General features: G+C 44.2%; 4 protein-coding genes and 1 long non-coding RNA gene across 8 annotated transcripts; 2 read left to right on the top strand and 3 right to left on the bottom strand.

Moving 5' to 3' along the window:
* Nucleotides 1-271: 271 nt before the first annotated feature.
* On the bottom strand, nt 272-10,255 carry srrm1 (serine/arginine repetitive matrix 1). 3 transcript variants are annotated; one of them, XM_030116342.1, is made up of 17 exons: nt 10,158-10,255; nt 9,216-9,305; nt 8,101-8,223; nt 6,005-6,175; nt 5,403-5,503; nt 5,094-5,318; nt 4,815-5,000; nt 4,559-4,690; nt 4,225-4,433; nt 3,920-3,997; nt 2,947-3,033; nt 2,606-2,744; nt 2,413-2,502; nt 1,853-2,332; nt 1,578-1,767; nt 1,223-1,399; nt 272-1,120 (listed from the first exon to the last, which is right to left on the bottom strand). In XM_030116342.1, exons 1-17 carry the CDS (start codon nt 10,176-10,178, stop codon nt 1,010-1,012), a joined length of 2,610 nt encoding a protein of 869 aa, XP_029972202.1. In that variant the 5' UTR covers nt 10,179-10,255; the 3' UTR covers nt 272-1,009. The 3 variants fall into 3 exon arrangements, with proteins under 3 accessions (XP_029972202.1, XP_029972203.1, XP_029972204.1); XM_030116343.1 differs by having other exon boundaries at nt 1,227-1,399; XM_030116344.1 differs by lacking the exons at nt 8,101-8,223; nt 9,216-9,305; nt 10,158-10,255 and adding an exon at nt 7,736-7,998.
* LOC115406366 (uncharacterized) lies at nt 6,414-26,141 on the top strand. Its single transcript, XR_003933528.1, has 3 exons — nt 6,414-6,485; nt 9,460-9,477; nt 26,128-26,141. It is a non-coding gene; the product is annotated as an uncharacterized LOC115406366 (long non-coding RNA).
* tdh2 (L-threonine dehydrogenase 2) lies at nt 11,131-13,997 on the bottom strand. Its single transcript, XM_030116347.1, has 8 exons — nt 13,805-13,997; nt 13,261-13,303; nt 13,105-13,175; nt 12,856-13,005; nt 12,606-12,778; nt 12,417-12,507; nt 12,050-12,319; nt 11,131-11,348 (listed from the first exon to the last, which is right to left on the bottom strand). Exons 1-8 carry the CDS (start codon nt 13,995-13,997, stop codon nt 11,203-11,205), a joined length of 1,137 nt encoding a protein of 378 aa, XP_029972207.1. The 3' UTR covers nt 11,131-11,202.
* On the bottom strand, nt 15,365-21,009 carry LOC115406362 (myotubularin-related protein 9). 2 transcript variants are annotated; one of them, XM_030116345.1, is made up of 11 exons: nt 20,489-21,009; nt 20,188-20,244; nt 19,478-19,586; nt 19,260-19,385; nt 18,623-18,796; nt 18,331-18,548; nt 18,089-18,250; nt 17,824-17,965; nt 16,830-17,050; nt 16,567-16,718; nt 15,365-16,441 (listed from the first exon to the last, which is right to left on the bottom strand). In XM_030116345.1, exons 1-11 carry the CDS (start codon nt 20,671-20,673, stop codon nt 16,341-16,343), a joined length of 1,647 nt encoding a protein of 548 aa, XP_029972205.1. In that variant the 5' UTR covers nt 20,674-21,009; the 3' UTR covers nt 15,365-16,340. The 2 variants fall into 2 exon arrangements, with proteins under 2 accessions (XP_029972205.1, XP_029972206.1); XM_030116346.1 differs by lacking the exon at nt 20,188-20,244 and having other exon boundaries at nt 20,489-21,008.
* Nucleotides 22,527-24,999, top strand: fam167b (family with sequence similarity 167 member B). The gene is made up of 2 exons (XM_030116348.1): nt 22,527-22,979; nt 23,379-24,999. The coding sequence occupies exons 1-2, from the start codon at nt 22,542-22,544 to the stop codon at nt 23,640-23,642; spliced, it is 702 nt and encodes a 233-aa protein (XP_029972208.1). The 5' UTR covers nt 22,527-22,541; the 3' UTR covers nt 23,643-24,999.
* Nucleotides 26,142-27,550: the final 1,409 nt, after the last annotated feature.

The raw sequence follows: 27,550 nt of genomic DNA, 5'->3' as shown, positions 1-27,550 counted from the left end.
TAGACAAGCCTCCAGTTATTCCCCATGCCCTGTCCAGTCTTTCAAAATTTCACACCTCTAAGTTGCATCATTCAATAATTACATCAGAAATGTTGGATTTGCTTTTAAATGCTTTTGAAAAGTGAAGGATTAAGGTGCATAAACAACCTAAAACAAGTGGAAACCATTCGTGAGTGACGAGCCAATACTCCCACTGATCAGGCAATCCGCCCTGTACGGGTTTCTACTCCTCACCATCAACAGTTCGAATCACGACATCCAAAAACACTTCTCCTATAAAAAGGTTTTATTTCTGAAAGGATGACAAGGTGACAAGAGCCAAGGTTACTAAATACAAATCATACTATTGCAGTCCCACAAAGATTAGCTTGGTACAGGGGTACAACTGAAATTGCATATCAGTCAGTTTGGAAGAAAATTTAAGCATCAGATCATTTTAGTCTTCAAAATAAAATTTGAAGGCAGAATAAGAAAAAAAAAAAAAAAAACAGGTTAGAAGTTGCCAAACATGAAGTTACAATATTGGACGAAACATTCTGTTACTGCCTCTTTAAGAGCACTCACAGCTGTGTGATGGTTTCCCAGCACTGAGAGCAACAGTCACCATGTTGCTGTCTGGTGGTTCTCCCCCTTCGCTTCAAAAGTCTGTGGCTCATGCACATCAGAGACAAATCACTGCACATGCAATCGTTTCCTCAATGGATACAACTGGAGACTGTGGAAAATATTATCAACCTGCCCAACTCAAAACATTAGCTTTACCTGTTTCCCTGTTCAACAATTAAAAAAAAAAAAATTATGGACAACACAAGCCTCTTTACAGTTTAGGTAACACTAACCAACAAATCAAGCTCTTTGAAGAAAAAACACACTCTTCAGACTGTACCAAACCGGTAGAAAGAAAAACAGGATTCAGATCTCAACAATTTGAACATTCTAAAGCTGAACCAGGTTGATGGCAAACATCAAAAGTGAGAGGAAAATATTCAAGAGGGAGCCGCCCTTGTTTTCAGGACATCTGTGATGGAGACAGCTGGGCCTTCCTCATGGAGCGCAGAGCCTTCTCTCTTAGGTGCTTTTCCAGGTCGTCCAAGCTGTCGTCGACTTCACTCTCCGATTCCTGAACAGAAGACGACACACACTTTTCACTTGACGCGCGCTTCCCAGGGCTTTCCTGCGTAGCAGGCGTCACCCTCCTGGTTCCTGCTGAAAGCTTCTGTACCTTCCTGGATTCACCGTCCTCTTCCGCCACCTGGTTCTCTTGTCCGTCTGCAGGCGCGGCGGCGCTGCTGCTCTTCTCCTTCTTATGCTTCTTGTGTTTCTTATGCTTCTTCTCTTTCTTGTGTTTCTTCTCCTTCTTCTTCTTCTTTTTCTTTCCGCTGACGTCAGCATCCGAATTCTGCATTTGGAGATTTTGTGTTTAAAGCAGGTTTCAGATATATTCTGTGCCTTCAACTTTTATGCATTGAGGACATGAAATACTTTCTTGAAAAAAGTAATTTGAAGTGCTTTCTATGTGATTCAAGAGTTCCTACTGGAAGCCTGATATCACAACACACTGCTACTGAAAGACCCACCTTGTTTGGGGACTGGCTGGCGGAGCCACTGCTGGGTTTTTTGGCAGGAGGCGGAGGAGAGCCACTGGCAGAGCGCGACGGCGAGGGGGAGGCAGAAACCGGGGCTGGACGTTTCTGAGCAACTGGCTGAGGGGAGACCGATCTGGATCTGGAGGGCGCTCTCCTTATAGGCTGCGGGCTCGGAGAGGGTCTGCGGGAGACGGGAAGGTGACGTTAAGGAAAACAAACACCACCACACAGTTGTTTTACAGAATGAAGGCTGGCTGGTCGCGTACCTCTGGTTGTTGCGCGGCTCTGGGGTGCGGGACACTCTGCGGATGAGTTTACTAGAGTGTGAGGGCGACTGCTGCCTGCGCTGGTTAGATGGAGATATGCTGGAGGTAAAACGGCCCTGGGGACTGCTGGAGCCCCGAACGGTGCGGCCGCGGTTGGCAGGCAACGGGGAGAGGCGTCTGGAAGCTGCAACGGGGGAGCGAGCGTCCCTGCTCGGCCGGGAGGAGGGCAGCATGGGGCTCCTCCTCTGCCTGGGCGGAGACGTGGAGGAGGGGGGCGAGCGTCTCCTCGGGGCTGGAGAGCTTCTGCGTTTGGGAGACCTCGACGGGCGACGCTTGTTTACTGGCGAGGAACGTTTTGAAGGTGAACTGGACACCTTCCTCTTCTGCGGAGGTAAAGGCGAGGGGCTATAGCGGCGCTGGATCGGGGGGGAGTATCGCCTCGGGGATGGAGATCTACGGCGAGGCGGTGGAGACGGAGACCTGCGAGGCACCAAATGAAGTCAAAAAAGCCGTCCGAATCGTGAAAACACCAGCTCCTCCTGCGACAGAACATATCCTACCTGCGTCTTGGAGGAGGCGACGGAGATCTGCGGCGCCGTGGGGGGGAGGGGGAGCGCCGTCTGCGCGCAGGAGAAGGAGAACGTCTCTTCCTGGAAGACGAGAAGGAATTCACAACAACTTCAGATCTGAGACGAGCGGCCTCATTTTGGGGTCATTTAGATAATGACGCGCAGACTGTGCCAAGTATCTGACCTTGGTGGCGAAGCATCTCTGTGCCGTCTCCGGGGAGAGGGCGTGCGGCTGCGTCTCCTCCTCACTTCACCATTTCTGGCGGGCGGCCCTGCCGCCGGCCTCTTGGGCGCCTCGTCTTCTGAAGAGGAAGATCCTGAGTCTGAAATCACACAGGCCAAAACATCAACAGCTGTTTTATTGTCTCACTTTGCTGGATGCAGTGAGAAAAACAATGACCAGGGGCAAAGCTCTGAAAGCCCATGCAACAACAGAAGACGAGCAGGATGACAGGGACAGACACTTTGCCAGAAACAATGTGAGGGCATGGCAGACAAAAGAACAGGCGAAAACAAACTCTTAACCTGAAGACGACTGTTGATTCTGTCGGCGATACTGACGCCGCTGCTGCACCGAATCTGCCGTTGCCCCTTTCTCATTTTTATCGTCCTCTGAAATGCAAAGCATCAAGCGTCCAATCAGTGTGAGCAAAAACGACAAAAAGGATGATAAAAAAAGAAAAAAAGAGGGACATGTTCCTGATGCCTGCATCGCTTTGGGTTCAGTTAGCACACATTGACAGAACTAGTGAGCCAACTTTTTCTGTTTTGTTGTGACACTACAGGGATAAATAAATTAACAAAGCAATTTGACATGTTGAGTTAAAATGGAAATGTTACAAGTGTTGGGCCGAGTTACACAGATAAACCCTGGTGGTTGGAATCATGGCTCCTGTGAAATAACAGCCCAGCTGAAGATACAGGTGAAGCAGATCCATTTTCACTCATGTGACAATGCTGTGGCTGCTGATGACATATCTGTGCTTAAAGTCACAATAACAACTGACCATTTGATATTAAACTGTTTTTTGAAGCTGTGTTGTAAAGAAAAGCAACTAAAACCACTTTCTGTCCAGCCAACTTGTTTTTTTTCCACTAAATGTTCAAAATTGTGGATTCGGTGATCAGTTATAACCATGAATGATGTAATTTATGTCCCACATAGGTTAAAATACCACCTCGCCCACTGTCAACCCAGAAACCCGGAACTGAACGAGCTTTGTGAAAAGAATAATCTTTCTTCTCTTATTGGCATCATAATGACTACAGTGTATTTATATTGCAACTTAAACACAACATGCAGAGCAAAACAACCTGCAATGGGTTTAACCAGGTCAACACTGGGGATGTGCACCATTACTCAGCTAAACAATTAAACGTTCTCTTCCTTTTGTTGACTGGCTGATCAGCCAGCCAGGTTTCCACATCCCTAGTGAACACCAGCATCATGCCTCTTCAGTGCATCAGGTAAAAGGACAGGATGGCGACTGGAACTCACCCGACTCAGACCCTTCAGATGGTCTGACTGGCTTCAGAGTATCCGGAGAATCAGGCCTTCCCTGTTTCCGCTTAAAACCTAACAAAAAAGACAGACAATAATAAATACATAGTCATTAAAAATCATGATATATGGCAATACTTTCATACTGCGATAGGAAAAAAATCACTTCAGTATTACAAACATAACAGTTTAAATGCAGAGATATAATAATATTCTCATTAAACTCATATAAAAGGAAGAACTGCACCAAGAGATAAAGACAATTTTCCTCTGAAGCTGCTTGAAAAGCTTGAGGATCTTACCAGATGATCTGGGCGGGGAAGCTGAGCCTCGACCTCTTCTGGCCCGCGGGGACGGGGATCGCCTCTCCTTCCCCGCGGGGCTGATCGATGTGTCCAGATGATGGAATTGTTTGCGAGGTGGGGTGTTGGATATTCTTTTCACTGCTTTCTTAGGGGACCGTGAGCCAGAGGAGCTGCTGCCAGAGGACGAAGCAGAGCGAGTGCGCCTTCTGCAGGACACGAATGACAATGACAGTTCAACATCTTCATGGCAGGTGGTAACGTGCCAAAAAGGAACACGATAAGACCTAAACATGTTGCATCACATCATATACACCCTGTCCAGTGCGCTGACCTGCGGACTGGCGAGCGCCTGTGTCTGTGTCTGGAGCCGGAGCCGGAGCCGGTGGGACCACGTCTGGGAGGACTCCTTCGACGAGGAGACATCCTCCGCCGGGGACTTGGTCGTCTCCTCGGGGAGTAAGATCTAACAACGCCGACAAGAAAAGTTGATGGAAGCTTCAGCAACCTTCAAATCGCTTTGCTTTTTCACAAGTGAAAAAAAAAGAAAAAGAAAAAGTGAAAAGACACTGCAACAAAGGATTCATCACCTGGAACGGGAGCGTCGTCTGCGCGAGCGGGAATGAGAGCGAGAGCGGTGGTGAGGTCTGTCCCTCCTGGAGTCCTTCTCCCGTTCACGAGAACGAGGTCTTTCTTCTTTCTTGTGAGTTTTCTCAGGGGAAGATTCTTTGACTTCAGCCACCGAGTCAGCCTTAGCCACCTCCACAAGTGGATCACTGCAGGAAAAATAATTGATAAGACAAAGCGTCCTTATTTATGACCAATTTCCCCAAGGGGATCAATGAAGAACGCAGCAGTGTAGCACTAACCTGGAGGAGGAAGCTTCCTGGACGACTGGCTCTGGCATCGCTCTCCCCGATGTATCCGGCTCTGCGGGCTGCTCCACAGGTTTGGTGGCCAGCTGCATGAGGGGAGGAGGGGGCGAACTGCCGCCGACTGGGCTGGGTTTGCGTCGTGGGGAGCGAGACGGGCTGCGTTTCCTGTCCCTCTTCACTGGTGACCTTCGTCTCGGTGATGGCGATCTGCTCTTTCGCCTGACGGCAGAAAGTTGGAATATTCATTCATCACTGTGCTCGTTCTACTTTCACAAACTGGTGATGACATGAAGTATTTCTCACCTTCGTGGGCTCTTTGACTGAGCCCTCTCTCTTATTTCCTTGTCCTTCTCCTTCTTGTCTTCATCCAGTTTCTTCAGAGATGCAAGTTTCTCCTGTTCAATCTAAAATTGAATGAAAAAAATTAATACTAACAGTGAACTGTAATGTATACACACACTATTACTTGGTGTTAATGCTGATTTCAGAAGTGTTTCATTCCTGTTGAAACACAGTAGCATCTTAATAAAATTAGATACAATGACAATGAACCATACATGTGCTTAGATTTATTACATGAACTGAAATATTTAATCTTTGCTTTATCCATTTATCTTGGAAACATTATCAGAAACAGATTAAAACATTTCATGATCTTAGTGGGATTTTTGTTAACTACTCAGAAACCATCATAATCGAATTAATAAAGCTTGAATGTTTTTAGTTTTTGTAGAAATAACTGAACAATTAACCTTAGTATAGTCCAAAAGATTCAAGAATTAGTATCATACAAACTTACTGACAAATACTACAAAGAATAAAGTGTCTGAATAAACACTTTCCTCCACACGTCGTCATCTACTTCTACTAACATTCTAGCACACTGGAGCTACCGTAAGGCTCACCTGTCTTTGTTTAATTTCCTCCTTCTTCTGTTCCAGAAAAGCAGAGGGGATGCCAGCAATGTTCTCCTGGGCGCTCAGCAGCAGGGGCCAAAGGTCCTTCATGAACTCGCGGGCATTCTTCCCATTCAGGAAGCCTGTCAGGTTGATCTGCATCATCTTGCTATCCGGGTGCTGTAACATACACACGAAGGGGAAAAGAAAAAACACATATAGCCGTTGAAACAATTGAAGTTAAATACATCAGGGGGAGGTACGGTCCAACAAGTGGCGCTCCTCCCTCCTACTCCTCTCTAAGCTATGCCTTTACATATTTTTTTTTTTAACTGTAATCAAAACATGAAATACTCTCGACTACAACATTTATATTCCCAGGGTCCAAAATTGGACTAAATGCCATAAGAAAATACAAATGTGACATTTAAACTGCACTCACAAACTCATAAAACTGAGGATGTGAGTTTTCTGAGAGGAGACATACTTAGTAATCTACAAATTGCATGCAATACTGCTGTTGTTAAAATACACAATCTAGAGTCTTTGACAGTGCTAACCCACTAACCCGCTTCATTACATCCCTGAAATGTTACCACCCACCCCTTGTTCTCCAGTCTCCCCAAAGTCTACTCTTCAGGAGTTTAACAAATAGCCACAATACAGAGTGCATTAAAACCCAACAAAGCAAGTACAGTTCCGGTGTCTTCAGTGAGTCCCGTGGGATCAGTGGGCAGGGAGCTCCCTTGGCTTGCTTCCGCCTCCCTACTGCTTGAGACTCAACCACCATGAGCTTAATGTTATATCATTTATCTAAATTGCAAGAGACGAACAAGCAATAATGAGTACACAGTCACACAAAAGTGGGCTTTATTTCAACAACTGATAAGAATTACTCAGAGATACTGCAATTGCAATATTATTTTCTTTACAATAAGCATCAGTACCAATTAAACTTAGCTTCAACACCCCACCCAACCCAACACAAACAAAACACAAACAAAAATAAAGAGATCAAAAATGTGTATGTGGTGCCAATGTTCAAAGTATATCTTAAAATCTTTCTTAAAAAAAATGAAAGACATAACTTAAAGCTTCAGTATTTTAACTGATTTGATAATTATATAGTATTTGATCAAATAGACATATTTCTCTATGATGCAAACGATGAAAATTGCATGTTATTGGGACATTATCTGTCATTGTATGTGTCAGTGGGGTACAAGTATGGCAGTCCTGGACATTACTTCACTAATAGTAGAAAAAAATTGACAATTTACTCTTAAAATTAAATGTACAACATCAGTGGGGATTTACATTAAGCATTCAGGAAAAAGGGATTTAAATATTTAACCTTAATAATAGTATCCTATCAAGCGCCAATGTGAGACGTCTTCTGATTTTGTATTGTTTTGGTGACCTCCAGTGGCTAAAAACTTGTTGCACTTTCAGATCTCTGCAATGTGTGGTTGTGAGTCCATTAAATGCAGCTCCAACCACACTGAGCAGAGATGCAAAACACTTTAAACTCCCAATGAGGACAGTCAGAAAAACAATACTTTTCAGTTTGGAGAATGTAAAGAAAAATGTGTTGAACATGTTCTGAGGAAAACTCTAAACGCTATTGGCTGATTACTGCAGTAGAGGTACTCTGCAGAAACCTACGCAGAGCATAAGTATGGCATTGTTCAGTTGTGTCGTTCACTGACATGATATAGGTGATCCCTGCATACAACTCACCTCAAACCACACACTGCATCATGAAGGGAGAGTTGGGCTCAGTGACTTTGGGCTCAGGAGAGAGCTAATTAGGTGTTGGTGCTATACTTCTGATGCAAGGTATAACATCCATATTGGTTCAGGCCTTTTAAATCATAAATCACATCATCATTAGAAGACTGCTGGATAAAGGCACTTTGTCACATAACAACAAAACATGGTCAAAAATCATAAATCAGCTTTACACCAATTGTTATTTTACCCATTCAATTTCAGCTTGACTAGGATGTGCAATTATTGGCTTTTAACCCTTCTAATTGACAAAGTAATGCCTCCAAATTTACAGTTCTGAAGGAAGGAAAAAGAAACACAATGAAGGACATTACCTTCTCCTCCAGCTGGTTAAATATGAATTCTATGACGACGTCGTCTTCAAATCCAAGAATCTCTGTCACTCGCTGGGTTATCCAAGGCTTGATGACTTCTAGGTTCACCTTGTGCATGTCCACCTGAAGATAAAGCAAACCACCAGCTTGTTCATACTGGTCATGGTCATCTGAACCAGGAGGGCAAAGATTTTGCAGCATTACAATCTTCAAGAGCTACTCTTTTTGATGAGGTCTTTCATTGGTTTTCTTTTATGTTTTGATCAATGAGATGTCAGTGTTGTTTGCAAGATCCAACATGTGTTTGTTCAGTGATTTACAGATTTGACATGACCCTTTCAAGAATTAATTTCTGTCCATTTCTCTATAAACTTTAATCATAAATACAACACACCTCATGGACACGTAAGCAGATCAACCACAGGAAGTACAAAAACAAGATATAAATAGCATCAGGATGAAAGTCTCACTATCAAGGCTGCAGAACTTGTGAGGCTTACATTGGATGGATTACAAACGCTGAATCACCAGATTTAAAAGCACACATAAACGTCATGTTACTCTTAACATTTTTTTTTGTAAAGAAATGCATTATGTACAAAACTTTCAGAACATTGACATATTTCATCACATCAATACTACAAAAGTACATCATCATTATTGATATGTAATTTCTCTGCAGCTTCAGATCCAATGACAGCAGCATGGACTATGTGGCACTTCCACTAAATAAGCTGGGGAAAAGGAGTTTTAATGCTACTTATACTTTCAGTTTCAGACTCCTTAAACTTGAGTAAAAAAGTTGAATTGCATTTGAATCTCCAAACTTGTGATCCTAAGACCACTTCTCTAGCCTCCAGGACACCACTGCCCAAATATTAAAATGATGCTGTGAACAAAAAATACTAACATATTAACAACTATTCTTTATCTCTTCTTCTTTGGCAACACAAAATGAACTTCATCTATTTGAGCCTCCACAGAGTCAGACCATACATGAAACAAACGTCATTTACAAGGGTACATCAAGCGTTCCCTAGTGAAGAATCTAATACACAGCGGGAAAAAAAAACATTTGAAATAAACATATCTTGTCAGGATTGGAGATTATTTACCTTCTTGTCCAGACATTCTGCAAATTTCAGCTGCTTCAGCAATTTCTTCTGCTTGTTGCTGAATCGGTTGTCTTGCTCCGCACTTGTACCCTACGAAGAGAAAGAAACACAAAACATTCAATGAAATACAAGCAGACTTGCACAAGGCAGAAGATAATTGCATGTGCATGCACATCATATGAAGCACGTGACCAGGCGGGTCACTTTAATTACCGTATATCAGTCCAGTATCACGTTTGATAAGTTCATGTACATAAAAACTGTTTTGGAAAACGTAACTCAGATTGAGTTATTTAAATACGTACGGGAACCGGAAGTTTAACTAAACAAGGATAATTCATCATGCTAGCAGACACAAGTGAAGCTAGCCGCCAATTTAATCCTCCTGACGAGATAGGCTAACTTCAGGGCCAATCTAGAGGCATATTAAAACAAGTGCGTTGACATTCACACTATATTAGACGGAATGATACTGTTGTTACTCTGCATATTTCCAGGTTCTTTTGCGCAGGTAAACGCCGGGGGAGTGGTGGTGGTCGTGACCATCCAGCGGAGACCGACGCGACACACCGCCCGGCCGCCATCTTTAACACGGGCTAGCATGTTAGCTGGTGTCTAGTTGCTGCAACAATGTCGCCAAGTTACTGCATTAAAAATGCATTATAATAGCAATATACGGCAATGCAAGGCTACGATACAGTATACAGCCCCGTTTACAAATACACATGATTTCCGGAAACAGCCTAACTAAAACAGGACTGATGGGAAAACAGAAGATCGGTTGTGTCCAGTGAATAGACGTCTCCCTGGCCGTCCCATTTCTTACCAAATGGCCCTCCACATGAAACTATACGGCTAAATATTTCAACAGACTCACACTACACGGCATCGGAGATCAGCAGGAATGCATTACGATTTCAGATAAAAGTTTAAAAGTCTTACGCGGAAGAATCCCGCGTCCATTATCGGTGAAAATTATTCGTCACAGGCGAGGGAGACGTGTGTTGCTCCGGTGAAATTCAGAGGGGCGAGCTGAGAGGACAGAGCGCCCCTACAGGAGGCTGCTGGTACTGTAGCGGCACATGAAAACATTACCGCCCCCACAGGTCACTGCCAGTACTGCAGCGGCACACAAACGTGTGTGTGTGTGTGTGTGTGTGTGTGTTGCAATGCAATATTCAAGAAAATAAAATGACTATTGCAGTTTTACAAAATTGTTTATTACTCAATGCTTGATTTAAAGAACACTGCATTTTGATACACTGTTTATCAAACAAATTAGGATTTATTTCATATTGGTACAAATTCATAATCAAAATCACACTGCTGGCAAAAGAGGCAAAAGAATACAGGTCTCCTGGTGGATGCCTCAGCAATGGTAATAGTTTGTATATAGTGTGTGGCTTTTATGTTTGATAGACTATATATGAAAAGACTGGTATTATAAATCTGAACAGATAATATGTTTTTACTGAATCAGGTATTTAAATAATCCTGTCATTGAAATTTAGTTTGTTACTTTGCATGCTAAGCTGGTCCATACGTATTCATCATTGTAAAAGACATTGTAACAGACAATTGTGCTCATGCACGTGATATACATGACTTAGCCTTAAAAAAAGATGCATTCCTCTGTTCCATATGAGGCATCATGTGTAATGTGATGCGTATGCCACGATGATAAAAAACAAAGATGAAGAGAAGGTCTGACAGTATTTGATTCCCTGAAAAAGACTGGAATATGAGCATATGTGGTGTACATGTGAATGACGCCTCACTTCCTCTTTGTATATGAAGAGATTTTGACTGAAAATTTCTGTTTTACAGTCAGTCCCTGGCTGGCACACTGCTAAAATGTGTCAGGGACACAGGAAACAGAAGCAGACAGTTTGTAAAAGTGAAGGAAAATGAAGTGTCTTCTTGGTCAATGCAGGCTGAAGAAAAGCCAGTGGTGGGGCATTGGTCAGTCTCTGCAGAGCAGGTTTTGCTAGCTGACCGGCAAACCTTCACTGGTCCTCTTGTCTCGAATGGAGCGCAGCATGTCAGAAACCAGCTCCTCCAGCCCGAAGGCCGGGGCCCATCCCCAGTCCCTCCTGGCATTGGAGTCATCGAATCTCACAGGCCAGCTGTCTGCTGCAGAGCGGCACACAAGAGTACAACATCAGTTCAGTGACCTCTGTTTTTCCAATTTTCAACATTTGATTTCACTTCTCAGTCAGAGAAATGCATCTGAACATGATCACATTGGAAGATTTTCCAATGGGAAGGTGGTTACTCGACATGGCAGTGAGCTTGTAGTGCGTAAATACATTTTATTTCCCGAGTTTCATTTAATCCCCCTCTTGGTTTGTTATTGCTATGTGAACACTATTAACTAGAAAATGGAGACTCATAACTCATAACCATCCCAGCTATCAGCTGCATAGCACATCATTGGAAGTCATTGCTTTCAGTGATGTACAATGTGGCTGAATCAAGAGAATCAGTTTAATTCTCCTGGAGACAGAATTGGTGTGGGGTATCACAGGATAAGCTGTGTTGATATGTTTCTATGCTGATGACACTCTTCAGATATTCTTACAATAAGTCAAAGCCATTACTATTCCTAATGTCTGAGTCTAATCAAGTGAGGCAGTGAATGCTGGTCAGTCAAAAGAAATGTACAAAGAGCAGCAATAAAGTCCAATGCTTAACTAGTTAAAGTGGGAATTTCTTGCCAGACATCATTTACAAATATAAAACAGTTTTTTCACCTCTTATCACTAATAAATCTTTGTCACTGTTAGTCATATCACTTGGATTTCTGTTTTCAAGAATGTGCATCACACTCGTACCGATTGTCTGGCGGACAGAGTCGGGGTTGTAGGTGACCTTCAGGTGAGGGAGGTGCTTTCGGATTTCTTGAGCTACCTCTTCTGGGGTGAAGCTCATAGCAGCTATGTTGTAGGTACGCAGCGACAGCTGGCACTCGGGAGCCTGCATGAACTCTATTGTAGCCCTGTGGCAGTCGGAGATATGCATCATGGGAAGGCGGGTATCAGGTCGCAGGTAGCACTCATGGTGGCCTGTGCTGAGAGCGTCGTGGAAGATCTGAACTGCATAGTCTGTGAAGACAGGGCTGGTCAGGAATGTGTCGTCCATTGAGCTTTTTGTGGCATGTTTTTACAACATGTCCTGATGACCGGGGAATGTAAATGATACCTGTTGTTCCCCCACCAGGAGGAGTGTTAACTGATATCACACCGGGGTAACGAAGGCAACGGAAGTCCAGGCCGTATTTATGGTGGAGGTACTTAAGAAAAGGAGGAAAACATTGTTGAGAATTGGCAGGTAATACAGTTATGCCATCATATATGTTCATGTTAAAACAATGGAGATTTAAGATCTTACTTCCCCCATCAGTTCTCCGTGGACTTTCGACACGCCATAGATGGTTCGGGGTCTTTGAACACAGAGATCGGGGGCCGGATCACGAGGAGAAGAGGGACCAAAAGCTCCAATGGTGCTGGGAACAAAGAGGCGCAGGCAGTTCTCCAGAGCCAAGTCCAGCACATTGTGGAGGCCTGGACAGAAAGGGAGAGTTCAGACCCTGATTATCCTGAGAGACCCTGCTCATGGAAACCGTCTGTAGCAGCCAGACCTGTGATGTTGATCTTTCGTGCCAAGGCGACGTTGGCCTCCCCCACGGCGCTCAGCAAAGCGCTGTAGTGGACCAGCCAAGTGACGCGATTGTTTACAATCAGCTCTCGTAGGAGTTTGTAATCCAGCACGTCAGCATATACAAATGGGCCTGAAGGGGAGTGAGAGTGAGAATCAGAGCTGATTGAGACGTAGTTTTCTGTGAAGTGTGAAAAACCACTGGAGGAAGGGAGCTGAATCCGGTGTTTACCACTGTTGAAAACATGCGGCGGCGGCTTCTTGATGTCCGAAAGAATTACGTTCTCCGTTCCATATTGTTTTCTAGACAGTAATTAAAAAGTCATGACAAGTATATACTGGACATTTACATACACTTGGAAGTTTCAGAAATTTGAACAAATCTCACCTCAGCATTTGTGCGAGTCCAACACCCAACTGGCCAAGACCACCTGCACAGAGACAAGGTTTAGGATTTGACCTGCTCGGAGGATAACAGATCACAAACATGTCAGGAGATGGATGGAAATAAAATCCACTTCTTATTGTATGGTGTTTCAGCTGGAAAAAAAGAACGTTTTTTGTTTGTCCCAATGCTTTATCCGCAGACAATAAACGACAACAGGCTATTCTTCTCACCACAGTCCCTCACCAACCCTTTTATGTCACTAGTTCTGTCTGAATGCACACCTATTGTGACACTCCAGCCACCAGAACAGAGTGAAAACAACACAGCACATGTCTGTAGTATTTCACTCATGGTGTTGATGCCACAGTGCCACGAAACTGTCACTCTTTCACTCCCATGCTCATTTCATTTATATCTATAAATCAAGTTGGAAACTAACAGAGTATTTACAACACTTGAAGAGTCATCAGCAGGAAAGCCATAGCTACACTATGTTTTTTTTTTTCTCATAAATGAACAAATGAAATGTTGTGATGTGTCTGACCTGTGATGAGGACGCGGGGGTTGTCCTGAGTCGGCTGGGGCCCACAGGTGTCACGGGTGTTCCACCGGCTCGTCTGCCTCGGAGAGGAACTGAAGGTGCGACCAGGTCTGCCCCGAGCCCTGCCGAGACAGCCTCGACAAAACAGACCCAGCACAGCCACGGGGGGCCCGCAGACCCACGGGCCGGGCGTCATGTCCAGCTACAGTCCTTTAAACAGTGGAGCTGAGAGCAAAAAACACCAGGAGAATCACATCAAACCTGTACCCCACTGTGAATGTCAACAAACACAAAAACAACAAATGTGATTCTATAGAAATATGCAATAGAAATTATACATTACCTGTGTGCTGACAAATATATAAATCCCACTTACAATTTGATAATCCAAAGGCGGCAGGTTCAGTTAAGCAAAAAAAGGATATTTTGCTCCGAACTACGTTATGAAATAAAACCCAAAAAGGCAGCAATTAAGTGTCAGAAAGAAAAGATGACCATCCAACTTGGTCCGTGTTTCAGTAAGCAGTAGGTAAATACACAGGTGCAGAAAGTCATGCTGGGCTATGTGGTTCTTTGTGTGATAACGGGGGCTGGTGGAAGTGACAGAACAGGACTACAGTGTCCGGCTTGCAAAGCTGCATGTGTGAAAACATGCTGACTTGCTGTGCACAGGATTTCTATTGTGTGGAGTGTTTAGCTGAGCTTAACAGGACTGGAAGGCGTGTCTGTCACACAGCCTTCTTCTCCTTCTTTATCAAAATGAGAACTTTTTTCAGCATTGCAACTACATTTTCAAGCTAAGCACAGACGCAGACAGAGGTGGCATTTAATTTCTTTTTATTGCCCTGAATGGCAGTTTGTTTATTGTTGGAGGACACTATTTGTCACACGGAAAAAGATGTTCTGTTCCGAGAAAAAAGGGAAAAAAACAATCTGGTTTTTGGTTTTATTGTCCGTCGTGTCTTGAAAAGTGATGACAGTAGTCAGGTTTAAGTTCTTGAATTTATATATGACTGAAACTATGTCTGTACGCTCGGCACTCCATCGGATTTGTTCAAAGTCTCACCTGGTCGTTGATTCTGTTGGTGATTTTCAGGAACAGGGTGATGAAATGCAGCAGAGGTCAGGAGGGCATAGTGTGTGTGTGTGTGTGTGTGTGTGCGTGGGGGGGTGGGGTGGGGGTAGAACCTCTGCTGTTTGTGGATGAAGCTATCTGTTGTTGGCGTTCACTGGAACAGTTCGAGTGCGAGGTGGTTTGGATGCGGATCTGCCCCTTCAAATCTGAGTCCAGGGTGGGGAGTTTAACTATCTTGGGGTTTTACCGGGAGTGATGGGAGGAGGGAATAGAGAGATGAAGCGACTTTGAGGCATCAGGTAAAATGAGCCACTCAGTTTGAACGTCCCAACGCTTTAAATCCAAACAGTGTGACTGAACGGTACCTTCAGCTCATTAGCTGCTAAGACTGATTAGTGCACATATGTAAATAGAAATATGAAAAACTTATTGACTTCATCAAGTATAACATCATGGACAAAAGTTGACTGAGAGTGATTGTTTTTCTTATTTATTCAACATTAATAGCACAGATATTTACAACATATTTAAAGATGTTTTTTTAAAAGGCTGACTTTCAAATGCTGAAACCAACTGAGACATACAGATGTAAACAATGCTGGTAAGCCATCGTTAATAACTTTTCAAGCATTTTTAAATGCGTGAATAGCTTTAAGGTTGAAAGGTGTGTTTCAGAAATATGAATGACCTCTGGTTTAAATATTAACCTTAACTTTTTGTGTGTATTTTTGTAATGAAATGTAAAAAATACACTCCATGAAACAGAACAAATAAAGGCACTGGTTAAGCTGACTTCCACAGAATTTGTAAACACAATGACATTTCATGTAGCTGCAGATGTTGCTTTTTTTCTAAACACTTCCAAGTGCAAAAGCCGAGTCAATATGTATTTATACCTGACATGTTGGAAGATCCACATCAATGCAAAAGTCCCAGTCGAGCGCAGAAATTCCACAGAAATGAAAATGGAAATATTGGAAAGACAGTTTTCCCAAGGGAACGGAAGCCAGATCAAAGTGGTTATTCAGTAATTACCACCGATAGTGCAAATGCAGCGTCCAGCAGGGATCAGGAGTTAGTGAAAAAGCGCAACGGTGGCGGTATCCATTCTGGAATGCAAAAAATAAAAAGATAAAACTAGTCTATAAATACTCTTCAGGGAATTCTTTCAAGGGGACACTACCTCCTCATCATGGGGAATATCAGATCAATGTGTTTTGTTTTCTGAAGTTCAGTTGGCTTCATGTAGAGTCTGACGAAGAGCCTGACGTTCCAGCTGTTCTCCTGGCTGTGCGGGTGTATGACTGGGCTGGCTTTAAAAAAAAAAAAAATCCATGCTCCCACATTATCTTATGAAATAAAAACAATGTTGTGCTTCTGTGGACATTGCGGTGTGTTTTGAAAATGATAATGCTATTCTGACTTTAATCCTCTGGTAACATCCCTCCTTGAAATAAGTGGGAATCATCTGAGCATCAGCTTCCCGCACTCGATGACCATGTTCCTGATTTCCTCCTGAGCCTCTTCCAGGTGACGAGTCTGTGGCGTCCACCGCAGGAAGAAGCCTGGCGATCAAACAGAAACAGTGGGTCCAAACTTTACAAACTAACAAGCCCATCATGACCACAGTAGAGGCTGCAGCTCCACTAAAGCTGTTCAGATGTGAAATGATGGGAAGTAGACATCTCACCTCTCCAGAGCTGTAGGGACTGAGGGTGAACTGAGGGCCAGATAGCGAGTTCAGTGGGCTCATACAACGGGTTACAGTAGTAATCTCTTTCCTCAAGCCTCAATAAGGCTTGGAATAAACAGTGAGTCTTGGTCTTCACTCCCAGTGTACATCTATACAGAGAGGAATGAGTGAAACACAGAGAAAACAGCTTTGATGAGTCATTTCATTGGGAGGATCTTTACATGACAGAAGCGATCAATCTGAATGCTAACTGAGCCGACCTTTCCTGATCGCTGTTGCACAGAAAGGTGCCGTAGTTTGAAGCGTAAACCTCAGTGGCCAGTCGCAGGAGCAGCGCCTCGGAGAAACCCAGCGCCAGCGGGAACTGCCGCCACAGCTGCCACACGCAGTCCAGCAGCAGCAGGAAGAGCGGGGACTCCTGCTGGAGGCGAGCGTGGGAGAAGGCCGAGCGAGCACATCTCTGCTGGAACGGGTGGCCCGCCTGCAACGACAGAGGAACCCCGATCACGTAAACACACACAAACACGCTGTTATTCGATTTGGACATGCGGTGATCACAGGGTAAAAATAAAAGACATTTAATTAATAGATAATAATATAGATAAGAATTTTAACCAACATTAATGTATTTACAGGAATAGTTGTCTCAAACATAACAAGGCTTTGGTTATAAAAAAAATAAACACTTGATAACATGCAAATATACTGTGTAACATAGCAATGGTCAAAGTACAAGACTGTAGAGAAAACTAAAATCATAGATGACTGATTTTCAGCTCAATGAACTGAAAATCTTTTTTTCAGCAGGCTGATTTGAGAAAGTAATTAAATCTGAAAGATAAAGAGGAATACACCCATGAGCAGTGCAGACTGAGGCGGACATTGTTATTTTTGATGGTATTTCCTGTCAGGGGTGAGCTGTGGAGCAATATCCTTTCTGCGAGAGATTTGGTCATAACCACATATGTACTCAGCAGTTTGGCCTTCAACGGCACTGGATATGTTGTTTCTTCATACATACGAGCTGCATTTAAATTTATTTTACATTGTTGATAATCCTTAATGCTCTAAAAGGGAATGGCAGTCAGACGTATTTACATCTTGTGATATTGCTCAAGACAAATTATTTCAATTTTGTTTTAGAAAAGTCTATTTTCTGTTAAAAACTGTTCTCTGTATACATAGAGCACAAGTCCCTATATGAAAAAGACGTTTAGGCATCTTCTCGTACCAAACACACGCTTCAGTCCTCACCTGGACCCACTCCCTCTCCAGCAGAGCCAGGAAGCCCTCCATCGTACGACAGTGTGGATCCATGATGATCTGAGCCAGAGTGCTGATGAGCAGAGAACAATCTCTCCCCTCGGAGCCGTGGACCAGGACCGAGTGACCGTCCCTTGATGGAGACAATGGACTTATTGTGATTCGGCTTCTTTTCATGGACAAGAAAACGCACGGAACATAAAACTACAACAGATTCCCTGTTCGGGAAGATGAGATGAATAAAAACCAGCTTTACCTCTCCACGCATTCAGCCAGCAGGCCGGCGGTAGACAGAGCCGTCTGGATGTGAGACAGCCACTTAGAATTCTCCAGCTTACTGAGCCACCGGTCCATGTTGTGAGACTCATCGCCACAAGCCTCCACCACTTTAATCAGGCTCTCCTGGAGGGCTTTACCCCTGCGCTCACACATGACGAAAACTGGATGAGAGAGGTGAATAAGACCAGCGTCTCCTCCCCTTACACGGTTTATACTCACCTCTCCATCTGCCTGTGCAGCCTCTTCCAGCAGCTGTAGCTTGATTTGGACTCGAACCCTCCACCGGTCATGCGGGCCTGCTGAGCCTGCTGACTGGAGCGGGTATCGATGACGTAGCCTTTGTCAGAGTCTCCCATCACGGCCTGGAGGAGGAGCTCGTCCTCCCTGCAGCGCTTTCTGTTGGCTCCGGGTAACGGCTGACTGCTGCGCATGATCACCTGCAAGCGATTTCCTCAGTTAGGGACGTTAGGGTTAAACCCGGCGGCCAGAGGGGGAACGTGAAACAGCCCACCATGCCGTTCTTCTTGTGGTAGTAGCAGAGGACAGGGAAGCGCCCTCCCTGTCTGAATTTGGCCGCCTTCTTCAGCGTGTCGTCGTCTACGCCGTTTGGCACGATGACCGCTGGGGGATACGAGGGACACACCGAGTAGTCTCTGTTCACACTGCTCAGCCTCCAGCCCGCCTGCTGCAAACAGCGGAGAGAGACATTTTACATTTTCCTGAGACAAATGCGTCAACGGGACATAAAAATGTAGATGAACCAGTTCCTTCTGGATGAATAAGTCACTAGGCCTGACCTGAATGTACAGATATTCTACATCTTGTGGACATGAAACACACACTGTGGCCCTCGAGGTCCACCCATCACCACAGCAACTCGCTCGTCCCAGAGGAAGATGTTCATGCGTGAACACATGAATTCAAGCTGTGTGCAGCACATTCTGGAGTCAGTGGAAAACAAATGAAACCTAAGCAACAGGGATATCCTGAATGTTGACCCCTACTTTCACCCTCCCTGACATTTTCCTGTTACTGGATAAGGTTTGGAAAAGGTTGCCAGTGAAACTTTTGTGTCTACAGTTTTTTTTTTTTTTTTTTTTTTACGGTACATTCTTTTACAACAGAAACACATTTTATAGGTTCCTTACAAGTGCCTTCATTTGACTGTAGTGTTTTTCAGGCGATGAGAGCCCCCACTGGTCCTGCAGGCTGAGAAAGGCCGGTCTGTAAAAGAAGGGGTACATCTCGCACACGCAGTCCAGACAGGACAGGGTCTGGGGAGGGACAAAAGCAGACAGAAGTACTGAAATATGTAACCAACATGCCATCACTCTCCTGTGTGTGGATATTCTTTAAGACAATATACCTCAATGGAGCGTGCGATGTTGAGACACTGTTCCATTCCTGGGATGTCCAGCTGGAAAACACGCAGGTCTTTACACTTGATGGTGATCGTCCCTGATGATCCTGTCATCCTGTTCGCAAATACATAAAAACACACATGTGATCCTCGTACAAAACAATGAAAACAATACCCAGCGCCGGGGTTTCGGTTTGAGCGATGCAGGACGCTTGACTGGCGACAGAACAGGAAGGCCAACCCCAGACATCTGGGTGTTCTGTGTGTGTGTGTGTGTGTGTGTTTGTGTTACTGCATGGTCTTGTGTTTCTGTATTAGTGGGGCCATGAAAACGTCATGCAGACTGTAAGGCACAAACAAAACACAAAGCTCCACAATAAATGATTGTGAGGGTTTGGGTGTGGTTGTAGGTCTGAGGTCACAATTCATTTTACGGTCGGGGTCATACAGTGGGCCAGAAAACACATCAGATCAATATTAAGGCTCCACAAAGATAGTTAAAGATAGATGTGTTCGTATGGCAAGCAACAAATGTGTGAACAACACTTGTCTACAGTGCAAAATATAACACGTGATTTTAGCACAAGCTCAGAAAGTTTCTGTTAGAGGCCAGCAACACACAATGTGACACACACAGCTGCTGTAATCTTAATGACAAGTTTCCTTCTTCGACACACATGTAGCAAACACTGAAGCCAACACCAACAAAGTCCAACCTTTCACTGAGGCCTGCATTAGAGAAGAAGCCAGAATAGCCCAAGAGGTTTTCCACACTGGTTCAAAAGATGTGAGGCTGGAGTTAGACACGGATCATGCACTGATTGGAGGTTAGTACTTTGTTTTAAGGCAATCAAGCACGTGAAACTGAAACTGATCTGTCTCAGTTCTGATTTTATATCTGAATCCAAGTAGAAAAACTGAAACAATCCTTTTTTTTTTCTTTTTTTTTTAAATATTCGTCCAATTTAAATCTTTGAGGTTTAATCCTCAATCAATCGCCCTTATTGATCCCTTCACCTTTTCTCAATGGCATCGATGTTCCTGAGGAGCAGTAGAAGCTGGCGGGATCCTCCGTCCTCCCGGTCCGAGAAGAGCAGGTGGTGTCCGGTGATGCACAGCGTGCCCCGGCCCGGCGGATTCAGCGGCTGCCGCAGCACCACGTCCTCCACATTGGCGGTCTTGATGTGCTCGGAGAACTCCATGAAACAAGCTCGGACCCTCTTCCTTTCAAATCTTTCAAACTGAAGTCACTTCTGTTTTTTTTTTTTTCCTCTTAATGGAGAAACTGAAAGTGCGCTCTCTGCCGTGCGCGCAGCGTTCGGACGCGCGGCGCTTTCACTTGCGCGCTGTTTGCTTGTCGATAAGGAGCCTATAAATAGAAGAGGTTTCATGTTTTTCTCAGCATCGCTGCCAGTTTATGTGGCGACACCTTGCTCGCCCGGGGGCCTGCCGAACACTGAGGCCGCTCTGGAAATGGAAAATGTGCCGTTCGAGGCCACAAAAGACGGAAGTGCACGTTTCCTGAGAAGCGGAGACTGAGAGATGTGTCACATCTTACTTGTAAAACAGTTCTGCACGGTGAACGTTGTTTGACACACCTGCAAGGAGAGAAATGGCCACTGGATGGCGCTAGGCTCAAATCTAGAAAACTGGTTTTCTCAGTGGTCCAAATAATCCTGATGATTCTGAAGGCCGCAAAAATGTTCAATTTGTAGCCAGTTGCATCCCCTGAAAGCGCCGTTTCTACTAATGAAATTGAAAATGTGAACTGTATGTCTCTGATTTTTGTATTTCGAATGTTTAGTTAAAAAAAATGTGCATGAGACAGGACAAAAATATACAAACCTTTACAGAGATTTGGGTCTGGATTTTTTAAAATGGAGTTATAAGCATATTATAAATCAAAGATGGGAAACTTTGATTATTTTCAGGCTGGACTACACGTTCATGAACAAAATTTTTAGTTTGGGATCATTTCTTTGCAGAGTTTGCATGTTTGCCTTGTGCATGGATCAGTTTTCTACCCGATACCTTGGTTTCCTCCCTCCAGAAGATTGCATTTGAGGTTCACTGACGTCTCTAAATAATGAATGTGTTGTGGCTGTTTGTCTCCCTGTTTTCGCCCACAGATAGACTGTATTAAACAAGTGGGAAAAAAAGGCAAACGGCAGTATAATAACACAGAAATACCAACAACTTTGTGTTTTTCCACTTCGTTCTTGCGTGAACTACATGAAAATCAAAATGTTCACTTTGATGTAATCTTAAAAAAAAGAAAGTAAGAAAAAAAAAAACCCATGTCTGAAATTTCTCAGTGCAGTCGGAAATCAGATAATGTTGACTGTCACTTGGGCTGCAAAATGTCTGCAGCCTCCAGTTTGCACGTTTTCACAGTCTCAGTGCGGCGTTGAGGTGGCTAAAGTTCACTGCAGTGTCTTCTTGCAGTGTGATGTACAGTTCTAGTTCCCAGTTTACATGAGAACATTAGATTGTAAACCACAGTCTTTGCTTTTATGTTCCAGAAAAGTTTCACACACTGATGACGATGTTTTGATAATGACAACCGAAAACTCCAGAAAGAGTCAAGCTCCTTTTAGTCGTCGCTGTTAGTCGCACAGGCCCATTCAGTATCTGGTTTGTAGGAAATGTGTCTCCACCGATCTTGATAAGAGTGGAGGAAACACACTTTATACTTTAAAAGGTGAGTTGCTCAAACAATAACTGCAGTACGCCATAATTCAGCTTAGCCGTGTTTCCATTTTTTTATATTTAAATCGATGCATTTCCAAGAATTTGTACCAACAAAAAAAAAAAGTGTATGCCTCAGTTTACATTTTTAACTTGATATCGTTGTCGTGTTATGTCTATTAATCTCACTGAAAATGTGTGATTGCAGGTGGACAAAGTGAAGTTCATTGTGATGTTTGCACTGCAAAGTCACTTGGCGGCCAGACTGGACAGCCAGGCGGCCCTTTTCTGACACGCAAACCATATGTTTGACACCCCTGCTGCAAAAAGTTCTCGGAGAAAATCTCATAAATTGCCCACGGCCTCCCTGCCCTGCGCGGGGATGGGCGGTCACTCCTTGGTTTCTCCTTATAAAGGCGCGGCGCAGGACCTGTTGCGCTCTGATCCCGGCTGCCGCCGCACCGCACCGCTCCGGGTCTCCAGCTCTCATTCACACTCGGGGAGGGGGGAAATGATGGACTTTAAAGAGTTCGGGGACGAGTCCTCGGAGGGGGACGCGGAGGACCTGGACAGCGTGAAGGCGCTGACGGAGAAGCTGAAGCTGCAGACGCGCAGACCCTCCTATCTGGAGTGGCAGGAGCGCGTCCAGAGCGGACCGTGGAAGGACGCGCACCCCGCAGAGGGACCCGGCACGGGGGAACCGGGACAGGACGTGTCCGTCCCGGCGGTGCTGAGGAACGAGAACTCGCAGCTGGTTGTGCGCAACATCTGCGGATTTGACACCATCGATGATGCTTTGGAGTTTCTGAGAAAAGAGCTGGTGGGTTTATTTCATTCCTATAATAATACTTGAAGTGAAGCAATAACACGTGAAGGTGTCACGCCCATTCCACAGAACGAGGGTTTCTCTTCCTCCTTCACCTGCAGAACAGATAGTCATCTCTCCAGGTGTCAGTGATTTGCTGTGATGAACACTCGGCTTGTCAGACTGAATGCAGTCTCAGAGCTGGAACATAGTTCAAGTTTATCACACAATAGATTGACTGTTTTCCTCTAAGTCCCAGGCTGCGACCCATATATTCCTCATGCCAGCGATTTACACCCTTTGATTAGAAGATTAGAACTATCACCTGCATACTTTCTCACAAAGGCTGTTGTTTTTCCACCTCAGCCTCCACCCCCTCACCCGCTCTAACCTTTTGACCTGCTCTGCCCTCAGAGGGAGATGCAAGTCCAGGACAACCGTCTGGCCCGTCAGCTGATCCGCCTGCGGGGGGAGATCCACCGGCTGAAGGTGGAGCAGGTGTGCCACCGTCACAAGGAGATGCTGGACGACGCCACGTACGAGCTGGAGGAGTGCGGCGAGGAGTCGGACCTGCTGTGTGACATCCCCATGAAGGCGGCCTTCGCCCTGTCCACCCCTCTCAAACATCTGGGCCTCACCAAGATGAACATCAACTCCAGGCGCTTCTCGCTGTGCTGAAGCTGCTGAGGATGTCCCCATCGCCCTGTCGCTCTGTGTACACACTGTTTGTGTTATTCCCCCTTCAGGAGGTGTCGGGCGGACACAGTGAAGAGAGGCTGCCAGACACTTAGACACACCACTTCAGTTCAGCCTTGGCTGGATGTTACACAGACAGCAGACCTGAAGGGCCACTTATTTACTCCACAGTCTGGTTCCTATTGTGACTGTTTTGTTTTTGTTTTTTGGGCACAATGCAAGAGCATAGATGAAGATTTATTTGTAGAATTCAAGGAGGAATGGGCATTATGTTAATAACATGACTGTTTGGTGTTACATTGAAATGGATAGAAATGGTTACATTTAGCTTACAGAGACTTTAAACCATTGTACTGCAAAGCAGTGATGACGGCCTCATGCTCTCAAAACCGTGAAAGTCGGCATAAAACAGAATCAAGTACAAAACACACTCACACACACACACACACACTCCAGCTACTGGAGTCTTCACTGGGCCGCTGCCTCCAGCAGTATCCTCACAGGAAGCCGGGGGTCGCCCTGCAGCATTTTTACACCTCACAAACCAAAAATATCTTCACAGCCTCGTCGCTGCAGTGACAGGATCCAGTGCTCTGCGTCTGATGCATTTTGTTTTCCATGACCGTGTCCAGATGCCGCCGAGCACAGACTGCTATACATGGCTCGATCTGACATAATGTAATCTGCTGCTCCGGCGGCTCGCCGGATGACTTGTTAGACTTGGTTAGTGGGAATCCACAAGCATGATATAGTTTGCTGAATGGTAGAATGTGTCATGGTTGTTGTTATGGAACATTTACTGACATTTTTACAACTCTTTATATAATAAATGATGCAATTGTAATATAAAAGTATCTACTTTTCAAATTATTTTAAATCCAAGATGTGTTTGAATAAAAATTACTGTTGTTTTTCCAATAATTAAATACTAAAACACACTTTTTTAAATATCAAAGCAGAAACAAACGAGACAATCGAATCATACACTAATTTGACCCAGAGCAATAACAACTGATAAATAGTTTGAAGTGGAATTAAATAACTTTCATTACCATTGTTTAGAAATTATTGGAAATTGTCTCACAAAGAGTGAAGATTTCAGTAACATGCTGCCCTCAGACTGACGGTTACTAATGTCTGCTGAAAACAGAGTGGAAAAAAAAGTTATGAAAACAGTCAATGCAATATGTTGAATAAAGGCTGTAATTAGAACTGAATGTTAGTCAACATGTACAGAAATTTCGATTTTTTAAAATGCATGTGTAAAAATCAAGTTGTATTATTTTGTAAGTAATTAAAAGCATTTTTTAATAAAAATATGACTTCATGTTCCTCTGGATTACATGGAATTATTATGCAGACAAGCTTCTATTACTGTGCTTTCAAAAAATGTTTGAATTTATGTCATTACCGGACAAAGAACACAAGATTTTACTGTTGAAAAACTTATTTGTCCAGCTAAGAGTTTAAGTTGAGCATTTGTTGTGAAGAAGTCACTGTGAAGTGATGTGTTGCTGTAACATAATTTTTTTTGGCAGTCACTATCATATTGCTATTATACCTTTAAATTTGGAGTTGCAGAGCTGTCATGTTACAAATTCACTTGACTTGTGTTTACTGGAAGTGGAGCATCTCAGTTCAACTCCTGACAAAAATGTAAGACGACTGACTTTAGGTAGCATCACCATCGGCATGTACACACAGGAGCAGACATGTATTTAGTCTATGTCTCATCGCAGCAACAACAATTATGACAGCATACTCAACTCAAATGTTATGTTCCGGAAAAAACTACTTCGATTTTTAAGCTTTAAGTCTGAATTTCTCAGTAATATACTGTATATATAAAACAATTATCTTATCAGTGCCGACAGATCAGCTGAAACCACCCACAAATTGCTTTAAAATGCAGTGACAAGATTTCGAAGTTTACTTTTGGGTTATTTCAGGATATTTAGTTTATGCAATCTGGGGTAAATGTCACCACATGTTCCATTAGATCCGTCCTGCTCATCCCGCCTCGGTCCCAAGGCCAGCCGCTCACAATAGTGTCTTCTTTCCCTCCACGTGATGCTCGTGATACCCAAACGTATGAATGGAGCCCCAGAGGCTTGTGCAGAACCACAGACATTGTGGGACATAATTTGTTGAACAAGAAACCAAATATGCGTTGGCGGAGTGAGGTCAACGTGTGAAATAAGAGCAGAGCTGGAGGAGCTGAGATACTGATAGTGCGGCGTACGTCAGGTCAGCGGCGACCTCGTACGGGACCTCGATAGAGACCGAGATGGAGACGAATACATAAATGTACAGAAGCTCAAGTGATACACCTGGAGGCTTTCCTCTGAAGTTTATACTTACACAATAAAGAGATGCAGACTGGTGTTTTTTTTAGGCCACTATTTGCCCTACAGATGGTTTCCATTCAACGGATTCCCCTCATCATACATCATATGTGGAGCCGAAGAAAAAATATGCATTGACTGGTTTATCGTGAAGCAAAACAAAGCGACACGACGCAAATGAGTAAGCGTCGCAGGCAAAACAGACGTCTCACTCACGGTCACAAAGAGGTCGGCACCTGCAGAGCGCTGGAAACCTTTCTGCCTATCGATGGGATCGCACATACACAGAATGCGTAACAGAAATGTGATTTCCAACCACATTTGGAAGTAGTGACAATCGAGGTCGAGAGGAAAATAGAAACATCTTTGAAGCCTCACGAGGCCTGGTGGTAACGCGGAAGACGGCGAGGCTTTCTCCAGTAGGTGTTTACCGATTAGTGGTATGAATCATCCTAATGACATTTTACCAATAAGCGATATCATGAACAGAGCTGGTTTACTCAGTTGGACAGTCAGACAGTCTCTCACACACACACTCACACTCAGATCTATGGGGAATGTATAGTCACCAGTGAGCAGTTTGGGACTGTGAGAGGAGAAAAGACACACATGCAGAGGGGGAGCGAGCAAACTACATAGAAATCCCCCATGCCCGGACTCAAACCAAGAACTCTGTTGTTGTGAGCTGACAGTGCTAACCACTACACTATTATGCATTTTTCCCCCCATTCATATTAATTAAAGTGAGCTTCTCAGCATAAATTACTATCAAAACCTTCTCACGCCAACTTTGATTCACCCCCTCATGCAGTAATGGAAAAAGAGTGAACTCAGGTGGCTTCATATAGAGAGTGACTTTACATGTGCTTGGCGGTCTTATGAGCACACGTTTCTCTGTATTTCCTGTCAAGTTTGGACCAACATCCTGCCCGTGCACGCTGCGTCGCAGCACACTTTCACCACAATAGAGGAGCTGCGACCCACAGCGCGAACAGACTCAGCTCCACAAAAGGGCGACAGCATGGGACTGAACCACCGGGAAGGCTCGAAGTCTGACTGAAAGACTCCGTGCTGTGGCAGTGTTACTAATTTTAACCAAGAAAATCAAGTTTTAGAAGATTTTTTTGGCCTTAAGCAGCACAGTTCAGCAGAGTTTTGATTATTTTAAACTACATCTTCTTTAAGTTCAGTCAGATGTCATCAGATCTAGATCACAGAATACTTTTAAATAACTTTCTTTTCCACATTCATGGTGCTCCACACCTCAAAGGTCGGCGATTTGTCTCAACGCCTACCACTGAATCCTACACATTTCTTTAACAGCGGCGCGCTGGAACGTTCACGCCTTGTTTCCCACTTTTGGGAAAAGGTGCCGCTGCCCTGACCCCCTTTACTGTGGAGCCTGAAACGTTGCTTGCACACAGCTGCATGGCGAGCACCTGTTGAAGGTTTGCAAGAGCAACCCTCAACCCTTCAACGACAGGAAACTCTCTGGTTTGTGTGTGTCTCTGTGTGTATCTGTGTGTATCTGCGTGTGTGTGTGTG

This window comes from Salarias fasciatus, chromosome 19, assembly GCF_902148845.1.
Source record: "Salarias fasciatus chromosome 19, fSalaFa1.1, whole genome shotgun sequence".
Lineage (NCBI taxonomy): Eukaryota > Metazoa > Chordata > Actinopteri > Blenniiformes > Blenniidae > Salarias > Salarias fasciatus.
The sequence above is the reverse complement of the archived record's forward strand: the minus strand, read 5'-3'. Positions and strand labels throughout refer to the sequence as shown.